We start from the raw sequence: 18574 nt of genomic DNA, 5'->3' as shown, positions 1-18574 counted from the left end.
TGCTGATGTCACAGGAATCAGTCCAGGCACTGCGTCATCACGACAATGAAGTCTGAATCCATCAGGTGCCTGCACTGATGCCTGTTTCAGCCTCTCAGTGAGCCGCTGAGAGACAGACTGCTGATCCCCACCCCTCCACAGCTCAGCGCTCCAATGAGCGTGGAGGAGCAGAGAGGAGAGCCGTTTTCATCAGAGAACAGTCTGAAGTCCACTCTCTGCTGATGTCACAGGAATCAGTCCAGGCACTGCGTCATCACGACAATGAAGTCTGAATCCATCAGGTGCCTGCACTGATGCCTGTTTCAGCCTCTCAGCGAGCCGCTGAGAGACAGACTGCTGATCCCCACCCCTCCACAGCTCAGCGCTCCAATGAGCGTGGAGGAGCAGAGAGGAGAGCTGCTGATTGACAGTCAGCAGCTCTTCTCTCAGAGATCTGTGAGAACTGAGCTATCGACTGTGTTTGATGACTTGGTTCTCAGTGTAGAGACGCCAGGGGACAGATGCAGCATCAGTCCCAAGCTGCATCCACCTAGGTATGTATAAAAGGGGGGAAAAAAAACATACTTCTCTTAAATATTTTCTGGGAGCAGAGGCTCTGTAGAGCAAAAAGGTGATAGTTGCAAATTTTTATGTCACATGAACCACTATATTTATTAACCACTTAAGGACCAGCCGCTGCAGTTATACTGTGGCAGGTTGGCTCTCCTGAGCAAATTGCTGTTGCTGTACGTCTGCTCATGCAGACGCAGTTGAGGGAGGCCGCATACCACGGCAGCGTTTTCTTGCCCTTTGCACGCTGCAGGAGCATGCCTGCGGGTGGGTCGGACCTGCGATCCCAATTCCCAATTCTGACAGATGACATGACAGAGACCTACAGTTTCCAGTCATCAGAAACCGTGATCTCTGTCATGTCTCAGGCAGCCAACCCCCCTTACAGTTTGAACACACCCAGGGAACACGGTTAACCCCTTGATTGCCCCTTGTGTTAACACCTTCCCTGCCAGTGTCATTTTTACATTGATCAGTGCATTTGTATAGCTGGTCCCCAAAAAGTGTCATTTGGGATTAGTTTTGTCCCCTGCAATGTTGCAGTCCCGCTAAAAATCGCAGATTGCCGCCATTACCAATAAAATAAAATAAAATAAAAAAATCCCTGAATTTATCCCATAGTTTGTAGACATGATAACTTTTGCGCAAACCAATCAATAAACGCCTATAGTGATTTTTTTTTTAACCAAAAATATGTAGAAGACTATATATATATATATATATATACCTAATTATGGTCCTTATTAACCAGTTCCCGACCAGCGCACGCAGATGTACGTTGGCAGAATGGTACGGGCAGGCATATTTGAGTACAAGTACGTCCAATCTTTAATGCCGCCCTGCCATCGTGCATGCTGGTCGGGACCCCCGTGAGTCCGGTCGTGGGTCCCGCAGATTCGATCACATACCCGCGAATGTCTCAAGGGGCGGCTGAATGGAGAGATGCTGTTATAAACAGCATCTCCCCGTTCTGCCTAGCAACAAGTGACGCTGATCTCTGCTCCATGTGATTGGAGCAGAGATTAGTGTTCACTAAATGAAAGCCCAGCCCCCAACAGTTAGTAACACACCCCTACTTAATCCCTTGTGGCAGCACGCGGGTAAAGTCACCTGGTTGTATCCAGGATGGGAAATATGTATGCCCTAGATTCAGGCTTTATGCAGACTTGTACAACTAGAGGGGAAGAGTTAATGAGCCCAGCTGAAGTAAGTGGGCTCATTAAGACCTCTACAAAAAACCCCAGCATGCTTAGGGAGATGCTCCATCCTGGAACCAGTTTTGTGTGTATAGACTGGGGAGTGTGATACCTGTTCTGTGCGGTGAGTTAACGCCTGTGTGGCAAACCCCTAAAACAGAGACAGAGACAGGGACTGGGGCAGCACAAGGCTGCACTCAGTTGTTAGACAGGGAGTCTAAGTGTGTAATTAGAGGTCAAGCTGACCAGGATTTATTTTCATGTTTTATTTTTGTTTGGCTGTTATATGTTTCACTGCATGTAGCATAAATAAACTGCATCTTTTGTTTTTTTGCACCTACAACGCTGTCTGCTGTGCCTAATTTTGTGTTGTGAACCCATCCAGGGGGTCACACACACCCGCTGCCGAGCTAACCCCCTCACAGTTGGTGGAGAATTTTGGCAGTTTTTTTTTAAGGCCAGCATGGAAGAGATACTGAGACAGCTGGCTCTAGCAAATGCAAATCAGCAGCAAGCAAATGCAAATCAGCAGCAAACAAATGCAGGTTTACAAAAGAGCCTTGCAGCCCAGCAGCAGACAAATGCAACTTTGCAGCAGTGTCTGGAAGCTCAGCAACAAGCCCAGCAGCGATCTGAAGCCCGCTTCATAGACCTGTTGCAGAAGCAAGAGCAGAGTTTTCAACAGCAAATAGAGACATTAATACAGCAACGTCCGCAGACCAATGAGGCAAGTGGTTACACTAATACCGCATCCTTTGGTGTGAGCCGTTTACTGACAAAAATGACTGGAGAGGATGATCCGGAGGTGTTTTTGACCACATTTGAAAGGACTGCTGAAAGGGAAAAGTGGCCTAAGGAGCAATGGGCTGGACTGGTGGCCCCTCTGTTAACTGGGGAATCGCAGAAAGCTTATTATGACCTAGAGCCTGACCAAGCAAAAGACTATGTGGTGCTAAAAACAGAAATATTGGCACGGCTGGGTGTCACCCTGGCCGTCCGGGCTCAGCGTGTGCATAATTGGACTTTTCAGGTTGGAAAACCCCCCAGGTCTCAAATGTATGATCTCATTCACCTGAGCAGGAAGTGGCTGCAGCCAGAGATTTTGACCGCACCAAACATTGTGGAACGTGTTGTTATGGATCGTTTCCTGAGAGCTCTTCCTACTGCCATCCAAAAATGGGTAAGCCATGGAGATCCAGAAAATGCAGATAAACTTGTGGATCTGGTTGAGAGGTACTTGGCTACAGAGAACCTGACCACCTCTTCCAGGGACTCACGGACTTTCCACCCTAAGACCAGATCATTCCCAGTGGCGGGTAAGATGACTCCAAGGGGTGAGGGTGGAGAGAGTGAGAGAGTGGGAGTTCTTCCTAAGGTCTGGCGGGAGCAGCCCAGGAAGCCCATGCTGCAAGAGGCAGCGAAAAAGATTATTTGCTACCGCTGCCGGCAAGAGGGACATATTGCAGCCAATTGCCCTGTTGTGGATGAGCCTATGCAATGTGACTTTATAAGGGAGAGACGTCAGTCGCTGTTTGCGACAGTTGCATGCACTGCCATTCGGGGATCTGAGAAACATTTATGTAAAATGTGTATTAATGGTAGAAATGTTGATGTGTTGCTGGATTCAGGTAGCCTGGTAACGTTGATAAAAGCTGAATTAGTTACTACAGAGGTCTCTGGGAAGAACAGGGTGGCTGTTATTTGTGTGCATGGGGACACCCGAGAATATCCTGTAACTTCAGTGTTTTTTGAGACCCCCAAAGGTAACCTCTCTCATCAGGTGGGGTTAGTGTCTCACTTACCACATGATGCTATTGTGGGAAGGGATTTTCCAAAATTCTGGGAACTCTGGGATTGTCCTGAGCCCCCCACTGGTGCCCCTATAAACCAGGAAGATGACCAGAATTCCTCTGGGAGTGGTGAGGACTCTCCTGAATTTCCTTTGTCGGTATTGGCGGGGGAAACTCGAGAAACTGGGGAGGAGCCAACATTCTCAGATGAAAACATGCCGTCTGTGGAGTTTTCAGATCTTGAGGTTCACATGGAAAATTTTGCCACAGAACAGTTAAAAGACCCCACCCTAATAAAGGCACGGGAAAATGTGGTGAAAATAGATGGCGAGTTAGTGAACCCAGATAAGACTTGCACTTATCCTTACTTCACTATGGAAAGGGACCTGCTGTATCGAGTGGCTCAAAGGGCAGAAGAAACCATTGAGCAACTTGTAGTGCCCAAACCTTACAGGAAGTTGGTGTTAGAATTGGCCCATGGGCACATTCTGGGAGGTCATCTGGGGACAGAGAAAACCAGAGAGAGGATATTGCAGAGATTCTATTGGCCTGGGGTCATGAAGGAAATAGAAAATTATTGTTCCTCCTGCCCTGTGTGTCAGAAGTCGGCACCTATGCCACATTTCCGTAACCCGCTGGTACCTCTTCCTATCATTGAGGTCCCCTTTGAAAGGATCGCAATGGATTTGGTAGGTCCGATAATGAAGTCTGCCAGGGGGCATCAGTACATTTTGGTTATATTGGACTATGCCACCCGTTATCCGGAAGCAATTCCTCTTCGAAATACCTCGGCCAAAACCATAGCCAAAGAGCTATCTCTTGTTTTTAGCAGCGTGGGTATTTGTAAGGAACTGCTTACAGGCCAAGGTACACCCTTTATGTCCCGGGTTATGAAAGAATTATGCAAGTTGTACAAAGTGACGCAATTGCGTACATTTGTGTATCACCCCCAAACAGATGGGTTGGTTGAAAGATTCAACAAAACCCTAAAACAAATGTTAAAGAAGGTGGTGGATAGAGATGGAAAGAATTGGGACTGTCTAATACCCTATCTGATGTTTGCCATTAGGGAGGTACCCCAATCCTCTACGGGTTTCTCACCCTTCGAGTTGCTCTATGGGAGACACCCAAGAGGGCTGCTGGATATCGCCAAGGAAACTTGGGAAAATGAGAGTTCTCCTCACAGGAGTGTGATTGAGCATGTCGCCCTGATGCAAGATAGAATTGCACAGGTAATGCCAATTGTAAAGGAACATTTAAACCAAGCGCAGTTAGCACAGCAGAGAGTGTACAACCAAGTACGGCCAAGACCCGTACTTTTTCCCCGGGGGATAGGGTCTTGGTGCTAGTCCCAACGGTTGAAAGCAAATTTCTGGCCAAATGGCAAGGTCCATATGAAGTAATTGAAAAAATTAGTGAGGTGAACTACAGGGTTAGACAGCCAGGAAGGCGAAAGCCGGAGCAGATCTATCACGTCAATCTGCTGAAAGCCTGGAGGGATAGGGAATCCCTAGTCGCAGAGACTTTGTCACAAGTACAGCCTGATTGCTTAGTTCCTGAGGTTGGAATAGCAGACACCTTATCGAAACCCCAACAACAGGAGGTTAAAGAGTTTGTACTTCGTAACAAAGAGATTTTCTCTGAGCTTCCGGGACAAACATCTGGCGTAGAGCATGACATTATCACCCCGCCAGGAGAAAGGGTAAAACTAAAACCTTATAGAATACCAGAGGCCCGACGGGAGGCAATACGTGGGGAGGTACAAAGGATGCTGGAATTGGGTGTAATAGAGGAGTCCCAGAGTGACTGGTCCAGTCCTATCGTACTAGTGCCCAAACCTGATGGGAGCTGGCGGTTTTGTAACGATTTTCGACAATTAAATAAAGTTACAAAATTTGACACCTACCCCATGCCGCGTATAGATGAGTTGATTGACCGGCTGGGAACAGCCCGATATATGACAACTCTTGATCTCACCAAAGGGTATTGGCAAATTCCCCTAGCCGAGTCGGCCAAGGAGAAAACTGCGTTTGTAACCCCAGATGGGGCATTCCAATATAAGAGAATGCCGTTTGGGTTACAGAATGCACCGGCAACATTCCAGCGGAAAATGGATAAGATTCTGAGGCCCCATCAGAAATATGCTGCAGCTTACCTGGATGATGTGATTATCCATAGCACAGACTGGGTCTCACATTTGCCAAAAGTACAAGCAGTCCTAGACTCTATCCGGGAAGCTGGGTTTACGGCCAATCCAAAGAAGTGTACCATTGGACAGGAGGAGGCCAAATATCTTGGGTACACTATTGGGAGGGGGGTGATAAAACCCCAAGTAAATAAAGTCGAGGCCATACAGAGTTGGCCACGTCCCAACAGCAAGAAACAGGTACGAGCCTTTCTGGGAATCGCTGGCTATTATCGACGATTCATTCCCCATTTTGCTTCTCAGGCTATGCCCCTCACCAACCTGACAAAAGGGAAAGAGTCTGTTATGATTAAATGGTCCCCAGAGGCTGAAGAACCATTTCAGTCCTTAAAAACAGCCTTATGTAGCCAGCCAGTGTTGTACTCACCAGACTTCTCTAAGGACTTTGTTGTACAAACTGATGCATCAGACGTTGGGTTAGGAGCAGTGTTATCCCAGGTCTGGAACGGGGAAGAGCACCCAGTCATTTACCTCAGCAGGAAGTTGAAGTCCCGTGAGGTAAATTACGCCACGATTGAGAAGGAATGTTTAGCAGTGAAGTGGGCTCTAGATTCCCTTCGGTACTATCTGCTAGGTAGGCACTTTGACCTGGTGACTGATCACGCTCCTTTAAAGTGGATGGCTCAGAACAAGGAGACCAATAGAAGGGTAAATAGGTGGTTCCTGGCCCTACAAGAATTTAACTTTACAGTTAAGCATCGCCCTGGTGTTAAAATGGGGAATGTGGATGCTTTGTCTCGGATACATGCGTGTCTGACTGCTTGTGTTACAACCCCAAGGTTGAAACAAGAGGGGGGGGTATGTGGCAGCATGCAGGTAAAGTCACCTGGTTGTATCCAGGATGGGAAATATGTATGCCCTAGATTCAGGCTTTATGCAGACTTGTACAACTAGAGGGGAAGAGTTAATGAGCCCAGATGAAGTAAGTGGGCTCATTAAGACCTCTACAAAAAACCCCAGCATGCTTAGGGAGATGCTCCATCCTGGAACCAGTTTTGTGTGTATAGACTGGGGAGTGTGATACCTGTTCTGTGCGGTGAGTTAACGCCTGTGTGGCAAACCCCTACAACAGAGACAGAGACAGGGACTGGGGCAGCACAAGGCTGCACTCAGTTGTTAGTCAGGGAGTCTAAGTGTGTAATTAGAGGTCAAGCTGACCAGGATTTATTTTCATGTTTTATTTTTGTTTGGCTGTTATATGTTTCACTGCATGTAGCATAAATAAACTGCATCTTTTGTTTTTTTGCACCTACAACGCTGTCTGCTGTGCCTAATTTTGTGTTGTGAACCCATCCAGGGGGTCACACACACCTGCTGCCGAGCTAACCCCCTCACACCCTACACTGCCACCCACTGGTTAACCCCTTCACTGCCAGTGTCATTTACACAGGAATCACTGCATTTGTATAGCACTGATTGCTGTATAAATGACAATGGTCCCAAAAATGTGTCAAAAATGTCCGATGTGTCCGCCATAATGTCAAAGTCACAATAAAAATTGCTGATCGCCGCCATTACTAATAAAAAAAAAAAATTTTATAAAAATGCCATAAAACTATCCCCTATTTTGTAAACGCTATAACTTTTGCGCAAACCAATCAATAATCGCTTATTGTAATTTTTTTTACCAATAATATGTAGAAGAATACGTATCGGCCTAAACTGAGGGAAAACATTTTTTTTATATATTTTTGGGGGATATTTATTATAACAATAAGTAAAAAATAATGCGTTTTTTTTTCAAAATAGTCGCTCTATTTTTGTTTATAGCACAAAAAATAAAAACCGCAGGGGTGATCAAATACCACCAAAAGAAAGCTCTATTTGTGGGAAAAAAAAGGATGTCAATTTTGTTCGAGAGTCATGTCGCATGACCGCGCAATTGTCAGTTAAATCGACGCAGTGCCGAATCGCAAAAAGTGGTCTGGTCTTTGGCCAGCAAAATGGTCCGGGGCTGAAGTGTTTAAGATTGTTTTAAGGTTAGTCTCTGTCACAGAGTAAATTAAATTGTATATTTTAATGCAAAATCCTCTGTTATACTGCAGCAGGTTGGCTCCCCTGCGCGAAACCTCGTAGCTATACGTCGGCTCGCGGGATAGCAGGCGCTGGCTGCACAGCGGGGGTTCCGATGCTCGTGGCCGACGGTGGCAATGACCCCCGGCCATGAGCAATCATGAGCACAGAACAGGGACGAGTGTGTGTAAACACACACTTCCCTGTTCTGTTCTGACAGGAGTGACAAATCGTGTGTTCCTATTAGCTAGGAACCACGATCCATCACTTTCTCTAGTTAGTTCCCTCCCCCTTCAGTTAGAATCACCTCCCAGGGAACACAGTTAACCCTTTCACTGCCAGTGACATTTTTACAGTAATCAATGCATTTTTAATCACACTGATTGCTGTATTAATGCCAATGGTTCCAAATATGTGTCAAAATTGTCAGATGTGTCCACCATGATGTTGCAGTCACAATACAAAAAAAAAAGAATCGCAGATCGACGCCATTACTAGTAAAAAAAAATTAATAAAAATGCTATAAATCTATCCCCTATTTTGTAGACACTATAACTTTTGCGCAAACCAATCAATATACGCTTATTGCGATTTTTTTTACCAAAAATATTTAAAAGAATACAGATCGGCCTAAACCAAGAAAATATTTTATTTTTATTTTTAAAAAATGGGGATATTTATTATAGCAAAAAGTACAAAATGTGTTTTTTTCAAAATTGGCACTTTTTTTTGTTTATAGTGCAAAACAAAAAAAAACGCAGAGACGATAAAATACCACCAAAAGAAAGCTCTATTTGTGGGGAAAAAAAGGATGTAAATTGTGGGTACAATGTCAGACGACCGCGCAATTGTCAGTTAAAGCGGTGCAGTGCCGAATCACTCTGGTCAGGAAGGGGGTAAATTCTTCCAGGGCTGAAGTGGTTAAGCAAAACTACAGTGTCTTGCAAAAGTATTCACCCCCTTTGGCTTTTTACCTATTTTGTTACTTTAGTTCAATGTTTTTTTAATCTGAATTATATGTGATGGATCAGAACACAATAGTAAAGTTGGTGAAGTAAAATTAGAAAAATATATACATAAAACAATTTTTCAGAAGAACAAAAATGATAATTGGCATGTGCGTATGTATTCACCCCCTTTGTTATAAAGCCCATAAAAAGCTCTGGTACAACCAATTACCTTCAGACGTCACATAATTAGTGAAATGATGATCCCTGTGTGCAATCTAAGTGTCACATGATTTGTCATTACATATACACACCTTTTGGGAAGGCCCCAGAGGCTGCAACACCTAAGCAAGAGGCACCGCTAACCAAACACTGCCATGAAGACCAAGGAACTCTCCAAACAAGTAAGGGACAATGTTGTTGAGAAGAAAAAGTCAGGGTTAGGTTATAAAAAAAATATCTAAATCTTTTATGATCCCTAGGAGCACCATCAAATCTATCATAACCAAATGGAAAGAACATGGCACAACAGCAAATCTGCCAAGAGATGGGTGCACACCAAAACTCATGGACCAGACAAGGAGGGTGTTAATCAGAGAGGCAGCACAGAGACCTAAGGTAACCTTGGAGGAACTGCAGCATTCTATAGCAGAGACTGGAGTATCTGTACATAGGACTACAATAAGCCGTACGCTCCATAGAGTTGGGCTTTATGGCAGAGTGGCCAGAAGAAAGCCATTATTTTCAGCAAAAAACAAAATGGCATGTTTTGAGTTCGCGAAAAGGCAAGTGGGAGACTCAAATGTATGGAGGAAGGTTCTCTGATCTGATGAGTCTAAAATTGTACTTTTTGGCCATCAAAGAAAAGGCTATGTCTGGTGCAAACCTAACACATCACAATATCCAAAGAACACCAGCAGTCAGGACTGGGAAACTGGCCAGAGTGGAGGGAAATATGGATGGTGCTAAATACAGGGATATTCTTTAGCAATACCTGTACCACTCTGTGTGTGATTTGAGACTAGGACGGAGGTTCACCTTCCAGCAGGACAATGACCCCAAACACACTGCTAAAGCAACACTTGAGTGGTTTAAAGGGAAACATGTAAATGTGTTGGAATGGCCTAGTCAAAGCCCAGACCTCAATCCAATAGAAAATATGTGGTCAGAGTTAAAGATTGCTGTTCACAAGTATAAACCATCCAACTTGAAGGAGCTGGAACAATTTTGCAAGGAGGAATGGGCAAAAATCCCAGTGGTAAGATGTGGCAAGCTCATATTACTTATCCAAAGTGACTTGGAGCTGTAATAGACGCAAAAGGTGGCTCTACAAAGTAATGACTTTAGGGGGGTGAATAGTTATGCACATTGACTTTTTCTGTTATTTTGTCCTATTTGTTGTTTGTGCCACAATAAAAAAAAAAAATCTTCAAAGTTGTGATCATGTTCTGTAAATTAAATGATGCAAATCCTCAAACAATCCATGTTAATTCCAGGTTGTGAGGCAACAAAACATGAAAAATGCCAAGGGGGGTGAATACTTTTGCAAGGCACTGTAAAACAAACTAATCTAAAACACAAGTGAATGTGCTATTTGTTAATCTCGCCTAAGCAGCAATAGCTTTTATTGTGTGTCAACAAATTAATGCACTTGTAATGTGATGCCACACATCTCCAAGTAAGTACACTTATGTGTATAATTATTTAATCTATACCGTTGCTGAGAAGAATTTAATATTTTATGAAAACACACTGTGCAACAAAAGTTAACATTATTTGCGGAAGACGGATAATGCTAATGAAAATTAATAAGATGCATTCCGTGGACGGATAATTTTTCAGTCGTGGAATTACATCCAATAGTTTTATGCAAGAGGAGTCAATGTAACTCTTCAAATTAAGAGACTTTCAGAAGTCTCCCAGAGGTATAGTCATTAGAGTGTTGTATATTTCATTTTAGATGTGTACAGTAAACTTTAAACAGTGCCAAGGAAAAGGAGCAGCCAAGGGGCTAAGTATAACTCTATGAACAAACAAGCATTACAGCACAGACTAGATTGCACTGATGTGAATTGAAGCATGGCCATATTAGACATGAGAAAATGGGAAAGTAAACAATTCTAGCTGAACTCCAGGAAAAATGGCTACATGTGCCACCGTACATGTATACATGCATGTGGACTGTCTTACCTGACACAGTATTTGAAATTCTGTTCAACCAGTCTTGTGATTAGACCATCTTTCTCCTACAGTTATAGCACAGCCTGGTCTGTAACCTCACATTTTACCCACTGAAGTTAAGCAGTAAAACTTGACCAAAGAACCAAACTCAGCCCTTTCAAGCTTTACCAAAGTTAAAGCGGATGTCATGGTTATGCAATAGAGTTTGTCTGCTTACCTGTCTCCATGTGTTCATCTCTAGAGACCAACCAACCCTCACCTGACTGCTTTTGTAATCCATCGTCTGGCATGGCTCCACCCTAGCTCCTATCAGAGAATTCTATATTAACCTGTGCACTGCAGGCCAACCCTGCTGATAAACCTTTGTGTGTTTGGCTTCCTGTTACCTGCCGTGTGCTCTTCTGTTACCGACTTTGGCCTGTCCCTGACTATCCCTGTTTGCCTGTGATCCTGACCTTTTGGCGTGTCCCTGACTAGCCCTGTCTGCTTGTGGCCCGACCTTGGCTTTATCCGTCACTATCCCTATCCTCCTGTTGCCTACTGTGGGTGTGAGCTGGGGGACCCTGGGGGTCGCGACCTGATGCCAGTTGCAGCCCAGTCCATCCTCACCACTAGAGGCTCTGGTGAACACCTGCTGGCTCTTAGACTCTGCGCCCCAGGGAATCTTACGCTCTAACCCTGGTGGGATCCGTCTTGGTGTTTCGCGGCCCTGCCTTCCTTATCGCCTTGACTCCCATCCGCAGCAGTCAGCCGTAGGGTACACAACCTTGCGGTGCACTTCTGATCCCTACCGTGTGCATCTGTCACCTGGCCTCAAGGTGACCTGACAGCGGAGTTCCACCCAAAAGTTTTGGCACCTTTCGGGGGGGAAGAGATTGGATCCTGTCTTTTCCTGTCCCCACTTCTGGGAGTCTCGGCCATGGCCGCTGACATCACCGCTTGGCTCCCTTCTCCTTCCCCCACCGATGGACCAGTAGGAGAGCACAACCGGTGTCTCACGCATGCACAGTAGCGACCTGGCGTGAAGCCGGAATGCTTCACTACCTGGTTTCCTTACTGGCTACGGGGGCGGGAGCACCCGACAGCTGATGGAAACATCAGCTGTGGTGTCGATATCGCTTGACTCCAGGGCAGTATGTGTAGCTGCTGGCTTTTAATTTTTGAAACGGTGGTTGGACCTCCGTTTTAAGCAGTAAATCTTGACCAAACAACCAAACCCAGCCTACCAAGCTTTAATAAAGGTAAACAGTAAATCTGGACCAAAGAACCAAACTCAGCCTGCAAAGCTTTACTAAAATGAAGCAGTAAATCTTGAACAAAGAACCAAACCCAGCATGTCAACTGATTAGTTAGGACTGATTTACACTTGCATTGAAAGGAGGTAAAAACACAAGGCAGAACTGTGGTTTTACTGTCCCTCAGCTACTTCCCCTTAAGCTGAAAAGGCAGTGTTTAGGGGTGCACACATGCCGTAGCAAAAATGATCCCCTTTGTCAAGTTCAGCGGGCAGCAACACCCATTGAATGCAAGCCTTCCAAATGGAAGGGGCCACCCTGCAACTGTGTGCAATGCATGTGGTTTGAATGCAGCAGTGCATAATTTTAGGTGTAAAGCAGGCAGGGAGAAGCTAACATAAAAATATATTCAGTTACTAGTTGTATTAAAAAAAATATTTTGATGAACACATAACTGGACTCAAAGCATCTCATACAGTCAAAATGTAAAATCATATATATTAATTTTCACATTGCATTTCAATTATTGCAAGGCTACCACTTTTAATTTAAACAATGTTGAAGTTCGTAAATGTGTAGATTCCCACACATTTACTTCCTGGATTTCTGTGACACATATTCACTATGCCCTGTTAGTAGGCACTGCTGTGTCATACATTTTAAAGAGACTGCCTTCTGAACAACAGAGGTTACGATAAGAGGAGTTTTTCAGGAGGCGGAGTCACTACAAAAATCATTGCTTGCAGGCAGCAAGGTACCATGGGATATGTAGTCCTTAGAAATCAAAAGTAAACAGCAAAGGAGAATCTGCAAAGCATGCAAGGAATCCTGGAAGTTGTGTAAAGAGGTGGCCAGCAGATAGGCAGAACTGATAACATAACATGTGATTTTTTAAGTAAGCTTATATTGGATTGTCAAATATAACTATTTGTTTTGTTATAATAATGCTGCTCTTATAAACATTAAAGTAAATGCTTTGACCATGGAACTCCTGTAATCTCATTGGTATAGCTGCCTAGAGCTTAGCTTTAAAGGCCAATTATGGGCACATAATGAGATGAGTGTTATTACACTTGCAGTTTGTGCACCATATCTAGAGACCTTCAGCTAAAATATTAAGGCCTGGAAGATTATGCCATTTTCAGTTCTGCAGCTGGCTAGAATACACAGTGAGACACCTAGATGCCCCAGTGCAGCAAGCATAGAAATGAAGTCTCCAAGACCTTCAAAGTGGATGTAAACCCACTCTCATCCTTTCTAAACTACTGCCATAGTGGTTATCTATAAGGATATACATGCCTCCTGCGTGTATCCTTACCTGTCAAATGTCTCCCCTCTGTCTATTATGAGACCCAAAAAACAGAATGGTTTGTTGTCCGAAGCTCAGTGGGTGGAGTCGTGCTCTTAGTAGACTTCCTGCCCACCTTTACACTCCCCTTGTCAACATGAATTTTCTCCTCTGTATTTCTTACACTCAACATCTGCTATGATCAAAACCCAGAAAAGTCACCACATGATTTCAGCATGCCCAATCATGCTGAGGTGTGGAGCAGCCAATCCTGGGAGAGCTGGAGAAGAAAGGAGGAGGGGGATGAGAATTACACAGAATGCCTCTCTAAGATTTGTGCATGAGATATGTAAATTACCTGTCACGCACAGCAAGGGGGAAGAACTGACTGGTATTTCTCTGTCCATTTTTATCTCACTGAAAATAGATAAGAGCATTGCTCAGAGCTGGGTTAACTCTTTATGGCAAGACTGGGCACAGATGATATGAAATGCTATACTGTACAAGTTACAAGCCTTAATTGTTTTAAAAATGGGGTTTAAATCCACTTTAAGCTTGCAGCTAAACATCTTTGGATTGGGGGCATGGAATTAAAGTGAAACTCAGGACAAAGACTGTTTCTGTAAATTTATTTTTCCCGACTCCATGATTACTTTGCAGCAAAACGTTTTCCTCTATTACAACTTCCACCTACATACCAGGTGTCAGCCATTGTCAGAGCCTAGAGGGAGGAATGAGGTCACTCTCTCTACCATGTGACAGTGCTCAGCCTGGTGACTGACCGCTATCACCAGGCTGAGCACTGTCACGTGGTCCCTAATGCTCCCTAATGAAAACCTAAGCCAAAAAATGAAACGGGTCTGTCTATAGATACAATATAAAGTTCAACAATACGTTTGATTTGTTTTGTTTTTTCTCTCTTAGCAAAGATCTTCCATGATCCTGTGGCCATAGACTAAGCTTGGAAGCCAGGGACTTAATTCCCATGATCTGCAGGTGAAGGGGTGCAGGCGGTCAGTATGCCCATTTAGAGCATTGTGTGCAGTAAAGAGAGAAAACGCCACTCCTTCCAGTTCCAGAGTATAAGACAAAACACAATCACTGTAAAAAGATCCAACCATTTATGATGATAAAAACAATTATATGCTAGGATAAAACTGGTATTTACAATGCAGCTTACCTGTTAGTAGGAGCAATATTTGCAACTTGCTGGTGTGACTGTGCATAAGGTATCTGAGATTCCTTGGCCACACTCTGGCTATCTACTGGTATGTCTGGGGACGTTTGACTGATTTTAATGTTGGCTTCTGGGTAAGAGTCCATATCTAAATAAGAGCGTTCAGGCATCTCAACTCCAAGCTCCACTCTATCCACCAACAAGTCCCCATAGTGGGAGTGGTGAAGATGCCCATGGTGTCCATGATCTTTGCGTTGAGTCTGGGAAGAACCTTTGTCCCTCCATGGTATCCAACATAATTTCCAGGAGACAAAGAGTAAGACTCCAAGGAGAACAATTCCACAGAATGTGACAATAACGGAAAGTAGGCTAACCGAGACATCTGCAAGAGAAGCAATAAATGTAAGACTTCAAAAACATGTAATTTTTTTTTACAGAATGTGTATGCGCTATGAGAAGGTAACCAATACTACATTTTGGGAAGGAAATCAGTACTGATAAAAGACTTGGGCTGTCAATGCTGACAACTTCTTGAAATGTTTGTTTCCTTGCCCTTATGCAGACACACCAGCTTTAATAGTTTGATCTACTAACCTGAGCAAGTGTGTGAGCTTGTGATCCAAGAGCGACGTAAGAGTTATTACTGTTTTTCTGACATTAGTGCCATCATGATTATTCTGGGTCAGTGACTTAGAAGTCAGCAATAGCCAGTCGGATGCTTTCACAACAGGTTAAAAAAAATTCTTCTATTTTTCTCAATACAAATTTACTTGATCAACAGACGTAATGTAAGTATATGACCCATGTCTCAACTACCTACAACAGGTGCATGTCATACTTCTCCAAAACAGATTCCTCTTTTCTATTTGGTGGAGAAGTGCTGGCTCTCTTGAAGGTAGCATCCAAGTGCACAAGGTGGACCTTTGATTGCCCAACCCAATATAAAATGAAATGATAAGGATTGTATTTATAAAATACAGAGGCATTGTAGAAGTTATTAGACCCAATAAAAGGTTGATGGTTAAAGTGGAACTTTAGAACTTTAAAAAATTAAGTCCTGCTAGATCACTTCAGGCTGGCCACTTTTGAAGGTATAGCTATGCAAAACATTACAAATAAGAGCTTATACTGTTGAAAATCCAGGAATACACTTTCTCACCTTGCCTCTGCACATGCTCATTTGCTTTAAAAAATGTTATTACACTGTGCAAAATTTGTAGAGGCCGATCTTCTAACAGCCTAACGATTTTGTTCTTTAGCAAAAAACATACATATTACTATTTAACTATGTATGTTTTTTGCTAAAGATCATTATTTTTATCAGGCCGTTATGGGTAAAGTTCTACTTTAAGGCGTTTAATTATGGACTGGAATTTCTAGGTTTGAGTTCCAGCTGGGAAACTTTCAGATTGAACATTTATAGTCTGTTAGTTTTTTTTTACTTTTTGCATCCCCATTTAATTTTTAAAAGGCAAGGCCTAAAGCAGGGGTATGCAATTAGCAGACCTCTGGCTGTTACAGAACTACAAGTCCCATGAGGCATAGCAAGATTCTGACAGCCACAAGCATGACACCCAGAGGCAGAGGCATGATGGGACTTGTACTTTTGCAACAGCTGGAGGTCCGCTAATTGCATATCCCTGGCCTAAAGTATAACCAGAGCTTTTTTCAGCGGGAATGTGGTGAATGCAGTTCCAGCTCCTCCAGCACTGAATGCATGTAATGGCAGGGGGTGTAGAAGTGTATTGGAGGATATATCGATGCTTGGGGTCTATTGTTCTCACTGCTGAAGATCTATCATTGTGGGGGGGGGGTTCACTGGCTGGTGGGAGGGATAAACTGTTGAAGGAGGGGTGTATTGTTGCTGACTGCTGGAGGGTCGGGTGATATTGGTTACTGGGCTCTATGGTTGGTGGAGGAGTATTTTGTTGCAGGGGTTCTATTGTTTTGGGAGGGTCTGGTGTTACTGGGGGGAAGCTATGGTTACTGCCAGCTGCATAGGATCTACTTTACTGCGTTTCTTGTTAGTTGTTGTCAGTCATTATGAAATTGTATGCAAAATTATGTAGCACCACAAAATTATACTTCACTTTGTATTCTCTAAAAGGGGCAGTACTAGGAGGTGGGTAGGGGTAGAAGCAAAGGACACTGCTCAGAGGTGGGTAGGAGGCGGAGATAAGGGGTGACTCAGAAGGGGAGAGTACCTGCAACCTATTCTTTGACAAAAAAGCCTCGAGTATAACTAAAGGCAATTATTTTTTTATTTTTTTTTAGTTTTTTAGTTTTGGATAGCGTGGAGAGATGGATTAGAAACCTCTTAGTTTTTTATTGCTACATCTACCCCCATTAGAGAGACTCACCCTCCCTAATTGTCCTGTTTTCTGTTATCATCAAAAAAGAAAGTAAAAGACAATCCCTAATATTGGGTTGACCCCTGGACAGAAATAGAGGAGACTCTTCCAATGGGGACACTAGTTCTGGTGATCTGGGGGGGCCCCAATGGATTCCCTTAATTAGCAGGGATTTCTTCTCATTCCCTGTTTTGGTTTTGGGACAGGAAGTGAAAGTAAATTCTCCAAATGTGACACAGGTGACCAAAAAACTGCCAGGGGTTATCCAAAATAATAAAAAATGTTGCCTATACTTCTACTTTAACATGTGTATATTAGCATTCACACCTTGATATAGAAGGGTTTTTCTTGTTTTGGCTTTTCAGTCCTGTTGAAGGGGACCATTTGGAGCATTTTGAAACAATCACTGTAATTAACAAAATTGACCTGGACTGTCCAAAATATATTGTGGTGTTGTTCTTTTACAACCATTGAATTTGTTAGGACTCTCCTAATTTTCAGCTGCTAAGGAGATCCTACATTTTCTCACTTTGGTTATGTATTGGATGATAAAGTATCTGGATCACATTTGAGAAAAACTTTGTTTTTGAAATTTCCAACAGTTTAGATAATATATTCTAGATAGATTCCTTAAAAGTCTATAGAAAATATTCAGGAGATGAATATTAAGTTGAGCTGTAACTATTTGCTCTTCAGAACACACAAGGACATTGGCACAGATTACTCTATGTACCAATGGTCAAAAAGAAGATGGACCTGTGGAGGTCTGGATGGGTCCTGAGTAAAAACATTCAAAACCTCAGACTGTGACCTGACTAGGGGGTTGATTTTGACTAAACTGATTTTGCCATGCTATTGATTTTAATTTAATGGAAATTAGCCTCAAATGTTGCCATGCAGACTGCTTAGACGAAATATGAATAACCACTTGACCTTTGGAAGATTTATCCTATTCATGACCAGGCCATTTTTTGCGATACGGCACTGCTACGGCACTAGTTTAACTGACAGTTGCGCAGTCATGAAACGCTGTACCCAAAAAAAATATATGTAATTTTGTCCCACAAATAGAGCTTTCTTTTGATGGTATTTGATCACCACTGCATTTTTTATTTCTTGTGCTTTTTTACATTCTGCTAAAAAATATATCCAATAAATAAAAATAAATAAAAAATCTAATGTCTTCATAAATTTGGGCCAATATGCATTCTGCTACATATTTTTGTTAAAAAATAAAAAATAAAAAAATCACAATAAACATTGATTGGTTTATAGCGTCTAGAAAACTAATGGATATATACTGGATTTTTTTATTTATTTTTTAATACTAGTACAGTGGAACCTTGGATTATGAGCATAATCCGTTCCAGGAGAATGCTTGTAATACAAAGCACTCACATATCAAAGCAAGTTTCCCCATAGAAGTCAATGGAAGTGAAGATAATTCGTTCTGCATTAACTTCTATTGCATGCAATATGGCATGTGGCAGAGGTGGGGGGGGGGGGGGGCGCTGGAGAGCCCGAAAATACTCAGGGACAGGTTAGCTGAACTCAGAAATCCTTGCAAAGGCTCGGAAACACTCGGTAACTGAGTATTTCCGTGTGTTTCCAAGTGTTTCCGAACTGTTCCGAGTGTCACCG

The 18574-nt window shown here is 43.2% G+C and overlaps 1 protein-coding gene across 3 annotated transcripts in view; it reads right to left on the bottom strand.

Annotated features, from left to right (window-relative positions):
* The window catches only part of SYT3 (synaptotagmin 3), a 382859-nt gene that overhangs the window by 145095 nt on the left and 219190 nt on the right, over nt 1-18574 (bottom strand). For all 3 annotated transcript variants that reach the window (XM_077457209.1, XM_077457207.1, XM_077457208.1), the window contains exon 5: nt 14586-14964. In XM_077457209.1, coding sequence (XP_077313335.1) covers nt 14586-14964 — 379 coding nt within the window. The remainder of the gene's footprint in view (nt 1-14585; nt 14965-18574) is intronic.

The sequence above is a fragment of the Lithobates pipiens genome, unplaced genomic scaffold (assembly GCF_037356315.1).
Source record: "Lithobates pipiens isolate NorthernLeopardFrog02 unplaced genomic scaffold, aLitPip1_a1.2 Scaffold_27, whole genome shotgun sequence".
In the NCBI taxonomy this organism is placed as follows: Eukaryota; Metazoa; Chordata; class Amphibia; order Anura; family Ranidae; genus Lithobates; species Lithobates pipiens.
Note: the sequence above shows the minus strand (reverse complement) of the source record. Positions and strands in the feature narration are given on the sequence as shown.